This window comes from Mustelus asterias, unplaced genomic scaffold (assembly GCF_964213995.1).
Source record: "Mustelus asterias unplaced genomic scaffold, sMusAst1.hap1.1 HAP1_SCAFFOLD_4408, whole genome shotgun sequence".
Lineage (NCBI taxonomy): Eukaryota > Metazoa > Chordata > Chondrichthyes > Carcharhiniformes > Triakidae > Mustelus > Mustelus asterias.
The window spans coordinates 5,001-18,673 of NW_027594353.1; the positions used below are offsets into that span (position 1 = coordinate 5,001).

Genomic DNA, 13,673 nt, shown 5'->3' on the forward strand with positions numbered 1-13,673 from the left:
CCTGCACATCTTTGGACACTAAGGGACAATTTAGCACGGCCAATCCACCTAACCTGCACATCTTTGGACACTAAGGGACAATTTAGCATGGACAATCCACCTAACCTGCACATCTTTGGACACTAAGGGACAATTTAGCACGGCCAATCCACCTAACATGCACATCTTTGGACAGTAAGGGACAATTTAGCATGGACAATCCACCTAACCTGCACATCTTTGGACACTAAGGGACAATTTAGCACGGCCAATCCACCTAACATGCACATCTTTGGACAGTAAGGGACAATTTAGCATGGACAATCCACCTAACCTGCACATCTTTGGACACTAAGGGACAATTTAGCATGGCCAATCCACCTAACCTACACATCTTTGGACACTAAGGGACAATTTAGCATGGCCAATCCACCTAACCTGCACATCTTTGGACACTAAGGGACAATTTAGCATGGCCAATCCACCTAACCTACACATCTTTGGACACTCAGGGACAATTTAGCATGGCCAATCCACCTAACCTACACATCTTTGGACACTAAGGGACAATTTATCATGGCCAATCCACCTAACCTGCACATCATTGTCATTTACTGTACAATTCACACCTGAATTTGATGATATATTAGTGACATAACATTATATTGAGTATTTAGTTGGTGTTAAATTCTACATTAAAGTTTCAGGTTTATTTATTAGTGTCACAAGTCGGCTTACATTAACACCGCAATGAAGTTACTGTGAGAATCCCCGTAGTCGCCACACTCCGGCGCCTGTTCGGGTACACTGAGGGAGAATTTAGCACGGCCCAATGCACCCTAACCAGCACGTCTTTCAGACTGTGGGAGGAAACCGGAGCACCCGGAGGAAACCCACGCAGACACGGGGAGAACGTGCAGACTCCGCACAGACAGTGACCCGAGCCCGGGAATCGAACCCGGGTCCCTGGCGCTGTGAGGCAGCAGCGCTAACCCACCGTGCTGGCCCGTGTCTCTCTCGCTTGCTCTCGAGAAGTGGGGGACACGGAATCCACCTGCCCCCCCGCTCTGGCAACTGGGCTGTACCATCCCTGAGGCCCCACTTCCGGGCACCTCCGAGAGATTGGAGTCTCGTTCTCAGCCTGACAAGCTCCCAAGTTCGTCAAACCGTCCCAGGGAGAAGAACATTTTGGTGTGTGTGTTTGTGTGTGTGTGTGTGTGTCTATGTGTGTGTGTGTGTGTCTATGTGTGTGTGTGTGTGTCTATGTGTGTGTGTGTGTGTGTGTAAAGCAGATTCTCGAAACCTGGACAATGCTTTTCCCCGCACAATACAAACGGCATCCCAACTTGTGACAAATTAAAGATTTATTGCTCGATACAGACAAAACTAATGGACTTTATTTTCATATAGACAAAATTAGCAACTAAACAAGTCTCAGTGTCGAGGGAGCGCCGCACTGTGAGAGGGTCAGCGCTGAGGGAGCGCCACACTGTGAGAGGGTCAGTGCTGAGGGAGCACCGCACTGTGAGAGGGTCGGTGCTGAGGGAGCCCCGCACTGTGGGAGGGTCAGTGCTGAGGGAGTGCCGCACTGTGTGAGGGTCAGTGCTGAGGGAGCGCCGCACTGTGGGAGGGTCGGTGCTGAGGGAGCGCCGCACTGTGGGAGGGTCGGTGCTGAGGGAGCGCCGCACTGTGGGAGGGTCAGTGCTGAGGGAGCGCCGCTCTGTGGGAGGGTCGGTGCTGAGGGAGCGCCGCACTGTGGGAGGGTCGGTGCTGAGGGAGTGCCGCACTGTGGGAGGGTCAGTGCTGAGGGAGCGCCGCACTGTGGGAGGGTCACTGCTGAGGGAGCGCCGCACTGTGGGAGGGTCGGTGCTGAGGGAGCGCTGCACTGTGGGAGGGTCGGTGCTGAGGGAGCGCCGCACTGTGGGAGGGTCACTGCTGAGGGAGCGCCGCACTGTGGGAGGGTCGGTGCTGAGGGAGCGCCGCACTGTGGGAGGGTCGGTGCTGAGGGAGCGCCGCACTGTGGGAGGGTCGGTGCTGAGGGAGCGCCGCACTGTGGGAGGGTCAGTGCTGAGGGAGCGCCGCACTGTGGGAGGGTCAGTGCTGAGGGAGCGCCGCACTGTGGGAGGGTCGGTGCTGAGGGAGCGGCGCACTGTGGGAGGGTCAGTGCTGAGGGAGCGCCGCACTGTGAGAGGGTCAGTGCTGAGGGAGCGCCGCACTGTGGGAGGGTCGGTGCTGAGGGAGCGCCGCACTGTGGGAGGGTCGGTGCTGAGGGAGCGCCGCACTGTGGGAGGGTCGGTGCTGAGGGAGTGCCGCACTGTGGGAGGGTCAGTGCTGAGGGAGCGCCGCACTGTGGGAGGGTCAGTGCTGAGGGAGCGCCGCACTGTGGGAGGGTCAGTGCTGAGGGAGCGCCGCACTGTGGGAGGTGTTCTGTATACTATTTACAAACAGGTCTGATCCTCCCGATGTCGAGGTTTGCCTTCAGGTTGGAGACGGAGTGTTGGTGAAGCCACCTTTTTTTAGGGATTATCAGAGACAGATTCGGAAATGTGGCTGTCTTTCCCACATTCCTGTTGGGGGAACTCTCCCACCTCCCTCTCACACGTTCCTTGTTCTTCCTGGGGGTAACGCAGTGTCCCGTCGTTTGTGGAAGTGTCATCCCTGGCTGGTAAACTCCTTCCCGAATCTCTGTGTCCGCCAATAACTCCCAGGTACACTCGCGAGGGGTTGTAGATATACACAGGTCCTGGAACAGGGACAAGAGGAGAATATTAGCATTTGATCCTCGGTTAGACCACACTCGGAGCACCGTGCACAGTTCCCGTCTCCCTATCCCCTCGGTTAGACCACACTCGGAGCACCGTGCACAGTTCCGGTCTCCCTATCCCCTCGGTTAGACCACACTCGGAGCACCGTGCACAGTTCCGGTCTCCCTATCCCCTCGGTTAGACCACACTCGGAGCACCGTGCACAGTTCCGGTCTCCCTATCCCCTCGGTTAGACCCACACTCGGAGCACCGTGCACAGTTCCGGTCTCCCTATCCCCTCGGTTAGACCACACTCGGAGCACCGTGCACAGTTCCGGTCTCCCTATCCCCTCGGTTAGACCACACTCGGAGCACCGTGCACAGTTCCGGTCTCCCTATCCCCTCGGTTAGACCACACTCGGAGCACCGTGCACAGTTCCAGTCTCCCTATCCCCTCGGTTAGACCCACACTCGGAGCACCGTGCACAGTTCCCATCTCCCTATCCCCTCGGTTAGACCACACTCGGAGCACCGTGCACAGTTCCCGTCTCCCTATCCCCTCGGTTAGACCACACTCGGAGCACCGTGCACAGTTCCGGTCTCCCTATCCCCTCGGTTAGACCCACAACTCGGAGCACCGTGCACATTTCCGGTCTCCCTGTCCCCTCGGTTAGACCCACACTCGGAGCACCGTGCACAGTTCCCGTCTCCCTATCCCCTCGGTTAGACCACACTCGGAGCACCGTGCACAGTTCCCGTCTCCCTATCCCCTCGGTTAGACCCACACTCGGAGCACCGTGCACAGTTCCGGTCTCCCTATCCCCTCGGTTAGACCACACTCGGAGCACCGTGCACAGTTCCCGTCTCCCTATCCTCTCGGTTAGACCCACACTCGGAGCACCGTGCACAGTTCCAGTCTCCCTATCCCCTCGGTTAGACCACACTCGGAGCACCGTGCACAGTTCCCGGTCTCCCTATCCCCTCGGTTAGACCCACACTCGGAGCACCGTGCACAGTTCCCGTCTCCCTATCCCCTCGGTTAGACCACACTCGGAGCACCGTGCACAGTTCCCGTCTCCCTATCCCCTCGGTTAGACCACACTCGGAGCACCGTGCACAGTTCCGGTCTCCCTATCCCCTCGGTTAGACCCACACTCGGAGCACCGTGCACAGTTCCCGTCTCCCTATCCCCTCGGTTAGACCCACACTCGGAGCACCGTGCACAGTTCCGGTCTCCCTCGGTTAGACCACACTCGGAGCACCGTGCACAGTTCCGGTCTCCCTCGGTTAGACCCACACTCGGAGCACCGTGCACAGTTCCGGTCTCCCTATCCCCTCGGTTAGACCCACACTCGGAGCACCGTGCACAGTTCCAGTCTCCCTATCCCCTCGGTTAGACCACACTCGGAGCACCGTGCACAGTTCCGGTCTCCCTATCCCCTGGGTTAGACCACACTCGGAGCACCGTGCACAGTTCCGGTCTCCCTATCCCCTCGGTTAGACCCACACTCGGAGCACCGTGCACAGTTCCTGTCTCCGTATCCCCTCGGTTAGACCACACTCGGAGCACTGTGCACAGTTCCGGTCTCCCTATCCCCTCGGTTAGACCCACACTCGGAGCACCGTGCACAGTTCCGGTCTCCCTATCCCCTCGGTTAGACCCACACTCGGAGCACCGTGCACAGTTCCGGTCTCCCTATCCCCTCGGTTAGACCACACTCGGAGCACCGTGCACAGTTCCCGTCTCCCTATCCCCTCGGTTAGACCACACTCGGAGCACCGTGCACAGTTCCGGTCTCCCTATCCCCTCGGTTAGACCCACACTCGGAGCACCGTGCACAGTTCCCGTCTCCCTATCCCCTCGGTTAGACCCACACTCGGAGCACCGTGCACAGTTCCCGTCTCCCTATCCCCTCGGTTAGACCCACACTCGGAGCACCGTGCACAGTTCCGGTCTCCCTCGGTTAGACCACACTCGGAGCACCGTGCACAGTTCCGGTCTCCCTCGGTTAGACCCACACTCGGAGCACCGTGCACAGTTCCAGTCTCCCTATCCCCTCGGTTAGACCACACTCGGAGCACCGTGCACAGTTCCGGTCTCCCTATCCCCTGGGTTAGACCACACTCGGAGCACCGTGCACAGTTCCGGTCTCCCTATCCCCTCGGTTAGACCCACACTCGGAGCACCGTGCACAGTTCCCGTCTCCGTATCCCCTCGGTTAGACCCACACTCGGAGCACCGTGCACAGTTCCTGTCTCCGTATCCCCTCGGTTAGACCACACTCGGAGCACCGTGCACAGTTCCGGTCTCCCTATCCCCTCGGTTAGACCACACTCGGAGCACCGTGCACAGTTCCCGTCTCCCTATCCCCTCGGTTAGACCACACTCGGAGCACCGTGCACAGTTCCGGTCTCCCTATCCCCTCGGTTAGACCACACTCGGAGCACCATGCACAGTTCCCGTCTCCCTATCCCCTCGGTTAGACCACACTCGGAGCACCGTGCACAGTTCCGGTCTCCCTCGGTTAGACCACACTCGGAGCACCGTGCACAGTTCCCGTCTCCGTATCCCCTCGGTTAGGCCACACTCGGAGCACTGTGCACAGTTCCGGTCTCCCTATCCCCTCGGTTAGACCACACTCGGAGCACTGTGCACAGTTCCCGTCTCCCTATCCCCTCGGTTAGACCCACACTCGGAGCACCGTGCACAGTTCCGGTCTCCCTATCCCCTCGGTTAGACCACACTCGGAGAAACGTGGAATTAGATACACGCCAGACTCACCAATGAATCCTGTCGATTTAACCCCTCCATCTTCAGGTTTCATGAACCGTGGGGCGTCCGAGTTCCCAGCCTCCTCATGGCTCCTGCAGCCGCTCGGATGGATGTTACTCCTGTCCGTTGTGCAGGGGCGCTCCTGCTTGGTCTCAGACTCCAAGGGAAGCTGGGTAACGGATGGTGGAAGAATCTGTCGCTGGGGTATCTCAGTTGTGGACAGGAGTTCTGCGCATGTCGCCTCTGGAGATTTATAATCGGCATTCTGGGCCTGGGATAGAGAAGAGGGGTTATACAGAGAGAGAACACACTGGGGAACAGAGGGATATAGAGAGAGGACACACTGGGGAACAGAGGGATACAGAGAGAGGACACACTGGGGAACAGAGGGATACAGAGAGAGAACACACTGGGGAACAGAGGGATATAGAGAGAGGACACACTGGGGAACGGAGGGTTATAGAGAGAGAACACACTGGGGAACAGAGGGATACAGAGAGAGAACACACTGGGGAACAGAGGGATACAGAGAGAGAACACACTGGGGAACAGAGGGATACAGAGAGAGGACACACTGGGGAACAGAGGGATATAGAGAGAGGACACACTGGGGAACAGAGGGATATAGAGAGAGGACACACTGGGGAACACAGGGATATAGAGAGAGGACACACTGGGGAACGGAGGGATAGAGAGAGAGGACACACTGGGGAACAGAGGGATACAGAGAGAGGACACACTGGGGAACAGAGGGATACAGAGAGAGGACACACTGGGGAACAGAGGGATACAGAGAGAGGACACACTGGGGAACAGAGGGATACAGAGAGAGGACACACTGGGGAACACAGGGATATAGAGAGAGGACACACTGGGGAACAGAGGGATATAGAGAGAGGACACACTGGGGAACAGAGGGAAATAGAGAGAGGACACACTGGGGAACAGAGGGATACAGAGAGAGAACACACTGGGGAACAGAGGGATATAGAGAGAGGACATACTGGGGAACAGAGGGATATAGAGAGAGGACACACTGGGGAACAGAGGGACACAGAGAGAGAACACACTGGGGAACAGAGGGATATAGAGAGAGGACATACTGGGGAACAGAGGGATATAGAGAGAGGACACACTGGGGAACAGAGGGATACAGAGAGAGGACACACTGGGGAACAGAGGGTTATAGAGAGAGGACACACTGGGGAACAGAGGGATATAGAGAGAGGACACACTGGGGAACAGAGATATAGAGAGAGGACACACTGCGGAACAGAGGGATATAGAGAGAGGACACACTGGGGAACAGAGGGATACAGAGAGAGGACACACTGGGGAACAGAGGGTTATAGAGAGAGGACACACTGGGGAACAGGGGGATATAGAGAGAGGACACACTGGGGAACAGAGGGATACAGAGAGAGGACACACTGGGGAACAGAGGGATACAGAGAGAGAACACACTGGGGAACAGAGGGATATAGAGAGAGGACACACTGGTGAACAGAGGGATACAGAGAGAGAACACACTGGGGAACAGAGGGATATAGAGAGAGGACACACTGGGGAACAGAGGGATACAGAGAGAGGACACACTGGGGAACAGAGGGATACAGAGAGAGAACACACTGGGGAACAGAGGGATACAGAGAGAGGACACACTGGGGAACAGAGGGATATAGAGAGAGGACATACTGGGGAACAGAGGGATACAGAGAGAGAGGACACACTGGGGAACAGAGGGATATAGAGAGAGGACACACTGGGGAACAGAGGGATATAGAGAGAGGACACACTGGGGAACAGAGGGATACAGAGAGAGGACACACTGGGGAACAGAGGGTTATAGAGAGAGGACACACTGGGGAACAGAGGGATATAGAGAGAGGACACACTGGGGAACAGAGATATAGAGAGAGGACACACTGCGGAACAGAGGGATATAGAGAGAGGACACACTGGGGAACAGAGGGATACAGAGAGAGGACACACTGGGGAACAGAGGGTTATAGAGAGAGGACACACTGGGGAACAGAGGGTTATAGAGAGAGGACACACTGGGGAACAGAGATATAGAGAGAGGACACACTGCGGAACAGAGGGATATAGAGAGAGGACACACTGGGGAACGTAGGGATATAGAGAGAGGACACACTGGGGAACAGAGGGATATAGAGAGAGGACACACTGGGGAACAGAGGGATATAGAGAGAGGACACACTGGGGAACAGAGGGATATAGAGAGAGAACACACTGGGGAACAGAGGGATATAGAGAGAGGACACACTGGGGAACAGGGAGATAGAGAGAGGATACACTGGGGAACAGAGGGATATAGAGAGAGGACACACTGGGGAACAGAGGGATACAGAGAGAGGACACACTGGGGAACAGAAGGATATAGAGAGAGGACACACTGGGGAACAGAGGGATATAGAGAGAGGACACACTGGGGAACAGGGAGATAGAGAGAGGATACACTGGGGAACAGAGGGATATAGAGAGAGGACACACTGGGGAACAGAGGGATATAGAGAGAGGACACACTGGGGAACAGAGGGATATAGAGAGAGGACACACTGGGGAACAGAGGGATATAGAGAGAGGACACACTGGGGAACAGAGGGATATAGAGAGAGGACACACTGGGGAACAGAGGGATATAGAGAGAAGACACACTGGGGAACAGAGGGATACAGAGAGAGGAAACACCAGGGAACAGAGGGATATAGAGAGAGGACACACTGGGGAACAGAGGGATATAGAGAGAGGACACACTGGGGAACAGAGGGATATAGAGAGAGGACACACTGGGGAACAGAGGGATATAGAGAGAGGACACACTGGGGAACAGAGGGATATAGAGAGAGGACACACTGGGGAACAGAGGGATACAGAGAGAGGACACACTGGGGAACAGAGGGATATAGAGAGAAGACACACTGGGGAACAGAGGGATACAGAGAGAGGACACACTGGGGAACAGAGCGATATAGGGAGAGGACACACTGGGGAACAGAGGGATATAGAGAGGACACACTGGGGAACAGATGGATATAGAGAGAGGACACACTGGGGTACAGAGGGATATAGAGAGAGGACACACTGGGGAACGTAGGGATATAGAGAGAGGACACACTGGGGAACAGAGGGATATAGAGAGAGGACACACTGGGGAACAGAGGGATATGGGGAGAGGACACACTGGGGAACAGAGGGATATAGAGAGAGGACACACTGGGAAACAGAGGGATATAGAGAGAGGACACACTGGGGAACAGAGGGATATGGGGAGAGGACACACTGGGGAACAGAGGGATAGAGAGAGAGGACACACTGGGAAACAGAGGGATATAGAGAGAGGACACACTGGGGAACAGAGGGATATAGAGAGAGGACACACTGGGGAACAGAGGGATATAGAGAGAGGACACACTGGGGAACAGAGGGATATAGAGAGAGGACACACTGGGGAACAGAGGGATATAGAGAGAGGACACACTGGGGAACAGAGGGATATAGAGAGAGGACACACTGGGGAACAGAGGGATATAGAGAGAGGACACACTGGGAAACAGAGGGATATAGAGAGAGGACACACTGGGGAACAGAGGGATATAGAGAGAGGACACACTGGGGAACAGAGGGATATAGAGAGAGGACACACTGGGGACAAGAGGGATATAGAGAGAGGACACACTGGGGAACAGAGGGATATAGAGAGAGGACACACTGGGGAACAGAGGGATATAGAGAGAGGACACACTGGGGAACAGAGGGATATGGGGAGAGGACACACTGGGGAACAGAGGGATATAGAGAGAGGACACACTGGGGAACAGAGGGATATAGAGAGAGGACACACTGGGGAACAGAGGGATATAGAGAGAGGACACACTGGGGAACAGAGGGATACAGAGAGAGAACACACTGGGGAACAGAGGGATATAGAGAGAGGACACACTGGGGAACAGAGGGATACAGAGAGAGAACACACTGGGGAACAGAGGGATATAGAGAGAGGACACACTGGGGAACAGAGGGATACAGAGAGAGGACACACTGGGGAACAGAGGGATACAGAGAGAGAACACACTGGGGAACAGAGGGATACAGAGAGAGGACACACTGGGGAACAGAGGGATATAGAGAGAGGACATACTGGGGAACAGAGGGATACAGAGAGAGAGGACACACTGGGGAACAGAGGGATATAGAGAGAGGACACACTGGGGAACAGAGGGATATAGAGAGAGGACACACTGGGGAACAGAGGGATACAGAGAGAGGACACACTGGGGAACAGAGGGTTATAGAGAGAGGACACACTGGGGAACAGAGGGATATAGAGAGAGGACACACTGGGGAACAGAGATATAGAGAGAGGACACACTGCGGAACAGAGGGATATAGAGAGAGGACACACTGGGGAACAGAGGGATACAGAGAGAGGACACACTGGGGAACAGAGGGTTATAGAGAGAGGACACACTGGGGAACAGAGGGTTATAGAGAGAGGACACACTGGGGAACAGAGATATAGAGAGAGGACACACTGCGGAACAGAGGGATATAGAGAGAGGACACACTGGGGAACGTAGGGATATAGAGAGAGGACACACTGGGGAACAGAGGGATATAGAGAGAGGACACACTGGGGAACAGAGGGATATAGAGAGAGGACACACTGGGGAACAGAGGGATATAGAGAGAGAACACACTGGGGAACAGAGGGATATAGAGAGAGGACACACTGGGGAACAGGGAGATAGAGAGAGGATACACTGGGGAACAGAGGGATATAGAGAGAGGACACACTGGGGAACAGAGGGATACAGAGAGAGGACACACTGGGGAACAGAAGGATATAGAGAGAGGACACACTGGGGAACAGAGGGATATAGAGAGAGGACACACTGGGGAACAGGGAGATAGAGAGAGGATACACTGGGGAACAGAGGGATATAGAGAGAGGACACACTGGGGAACAGAGGGATATAGAGAGAGGACACACTGGGGAACAGAGGGATATAGAGAGAGGACACACTGGGGAACAGAGGGATATAGAGAGAGGACACACTGGGGAACAGAGGGATATAGAGAGAGGACACACTGGGGAACAGAGGGATATAGAGAGAAGACACACTGGGGAACAGAGGGATACAGAGAGAGGAAACACCAGGGAACAGAGGGATATAGAGAGAGGACACACTGGGGAACAGAGGGATATAGAGAGAGGACACACTGGGGAACAGAGGGATATAGAGAGAGGACACACTGGGGAACAGAGGGATATAGAGAGAGGACACACTGGGGAACAGAGGGATATAGAGAGAGGACACACTGGGGAACAGAGGGATACAGAGAGAGGACACACTGGGGAACAGAGGGATATAGAGAGAAGACACACTGGGGAACAGAGGGATACAGAGAGAGGACACACTGGGGAACAGAGCGATATAGGGAGAGGACACACTGGGGAACAGAGGGATATAGAGAGGACACACTGGGGAACAGATGGATATAGAGAGAGGACACACTGGGGTACAGAGGGATATAGAGAGAGGACACACTGGGGAACGTAGGGATATAGAGAGAGGACACACTGGGGAACAGAGGGATATAGAGAGAGGACACACTGGGGAACAGAGGGATATGGGGAGAGGACACACTGGGGAACAGAGGGATATAGAGAGAGGACACACTGGGAAACAGAGGGATATAGAGAGAGGACACACTGGGGAACAGAGGGATATGGGGAGAGGACACACTGGGGAACAGAGGGATAGAGAGAGAGGACACACTGGGAAACAGAGGGATATAGAGAGAGGACACACTGGGGAACAGAGGGATATAGAGAGAGGACACACTGGGGAACAGAGGGATATAGAGAGAGGACACACTGGGGAACAGAGGGATATAGAGAGAGGACACACTGGGGAACAGAGGGATATAGAGAGAGGACACACTGGGGAACAGAGGGATATAGAGAGAGGACACACTGGGGAACAGAGGGATATAGAGAGAGGACACACTGGGAAACAGAGGGATATAGAGAGAGGACACACTGGGGAACAGAGGGATATAGAGAGAGGACACACTGGGGAACAGAGGGATATAGAGAGAGGACACACTGGGGACAAGAGGGATATAGAGAGAGGACACACTGGGGAACAGAGGGATATAGAGAGAGGACACACTGGGGAACAGAGGGATATAGAGAGAGGACACACTGGGGAACAGAGGGATATGGGGAGAGGACACACTGGGGAACAGAGGGATATAGAGAGAGGACACACTGGGGAACAGAGGGATATAGAGAGAGGACACACTGGGGAACAGAGGGATATAGAGAGAGGACACACTGGGGAACAGAGGGATAGAGAGAGAGGACACACTGGGGAACAGAGGGATATAGAGAGAGGACACACTGGGGAACAGAGGGATACAGAGAGAGGACACACTGGGGAACAGAGGGATATAGAGAGAGGACACACTGGGGAACAGGGGGATATAGAGAGAGGACACACTGGGGAACAGAGGGATATAGAGAGAGGACACACTGGGGAACAGAGGGATATAGAGAGAGGACACACTGGGGAACAGAGGGATATAGAGAGAGGACACACTGGGGAACAGAGGGATATAGAGAGAGGACACACTGGGGAACAGAGGGATACAGAGAGAGGACACACTGGGGAACAGAGGGATATAGAGAGAAGACACACTGGGGAACAGAGGGATACAGAGAGAGGACACACTGGGGAACAGAGCGATATAGGGAGAGGACACACTGGGGAACAGAGGGATATAGAGAGGACACACTGGGGAACAGATGGATATAGAGAGAGGACACACTGGGGTACAGAGGGATATAGAGAGAGGAAACACTGGGGAACGTAGGGATATAGAGAGAGGACACACTGGGGAACAGAGGGATATAGAGAGAGGACACACTGGGGAACAGGGGGATACAGAGAGAGGACACACTGGGAAACAGAGGGATATAGAGAGAGGACACACTGGGGAACAGGGGGATACAGAGAGAGGACACAGTGGGGAACAGAGGGATATAGAGAGGGGACACACTGGGGAACAGAGGGATTCAGAGAGAGGACACACTGGGAAACAGAGGGATATAGAGAGAGGACACACTGGGGAACAGAGGGATATAGAGAGAGGACACACTGGGGAACAGAGGGATATAGAGAGAAGACACACTGGGAAGTTGATGGGAATTTATTAAGTTTATGAGCTCACCTCAGGATCAGAGGTACAACTTTTGAAAACTGTAAAGGAAAATTGAAAGAGAATTATTATCCAAAACCATCTCTGTAACCTCCTCCAGCCCCTACACCCCCTCCCTATCTCTGTAACCTCCACCAACCCCTACACCCCTCCCTATCTCTGTAACCTCCACCAACCCCTACACCCCCTCCCTATCTCTGTAACCTCCACCAACCCCTACACCCCTCCCTATCTCTGTAACCTCCACCAACCCCTACACCCCCTCCCTATCTCTGTAACCTCCACCAACCCCTACACCCCTCCCTATCTCTGTAACCTCCACCAACCCCTACACCCCTCCCTATCTCTGTAACCTCCACCAACCCCTACACCCCTCCCTATCTCTGTAACCTCCTCCAGCTCCCTACACCCCTCCCTATCTCTGTAACCCCCTCCAGCCCCCTACACCCCTCCCTATCTCTGTAATCTCCTCCAGCCCCCTACACCCCCTCCCTCTCTCTGTAACCTCCTCCAGCCCCTACACCCCCTCCCTATCTCTGTAACCTCCTCCAGCCCCTACACCCCTCCCTATCTCTGTAACCTCCTCCAGCCCCCTACACCCCTCCCTATCACTGTAACCTCCTCCAGCCCCTACACCCCCTCCCTATCTCTGTAACCCCCTCCAGCCCCTACACCCCCTCCCTATCTCTGTAACCTCCTCCAGCCCCTACACCCCTCCCTATCTCTGTAACCTCCTCCAGCCCCTACACCCCTCCCTATCTCTGTAACCTCCTCCACCACCCTACACCCCTCCCTATCTCTGTAACCTCCTCCAGCCCCCTACACCCCTCCCTATCTCTGTAACCTCCTCCACCACCCTACACCCCTCCCTATCTCTGTAACCTCCTCCAGCCCCCTACATCCCTCCCTATCTCTGTAACCTCCTCCAG

The 13,673-nt window shown here is 54.9% G+C and overlaps 1 protein-coding gene across 1 annotated transcript; it reads right to left on the reverse strand.

Moving 5' to 3' along the window:
• Positions 1 to 1,327: 1,327 nt before the first annotated feature.
• LOC144491087 (uncharacterized) lies at positions 1,328 to 12,785 on the reverse strand (the record flags this gene model as incomplete). Its single annotated transcript, XM_078208768.1, has 3 exons — positions 1,328 to 2,722; positions 5,506 to 5,767; positions 12,757 to 12,785. Coding segments are annotated over 3 exons (518 nt in total), but the record flags the coding sequence as incomplete, so codon positions are not given.
• Between the last annotated feature and the right edge of the window lie 888 nt (positions 12,786 to 13,673).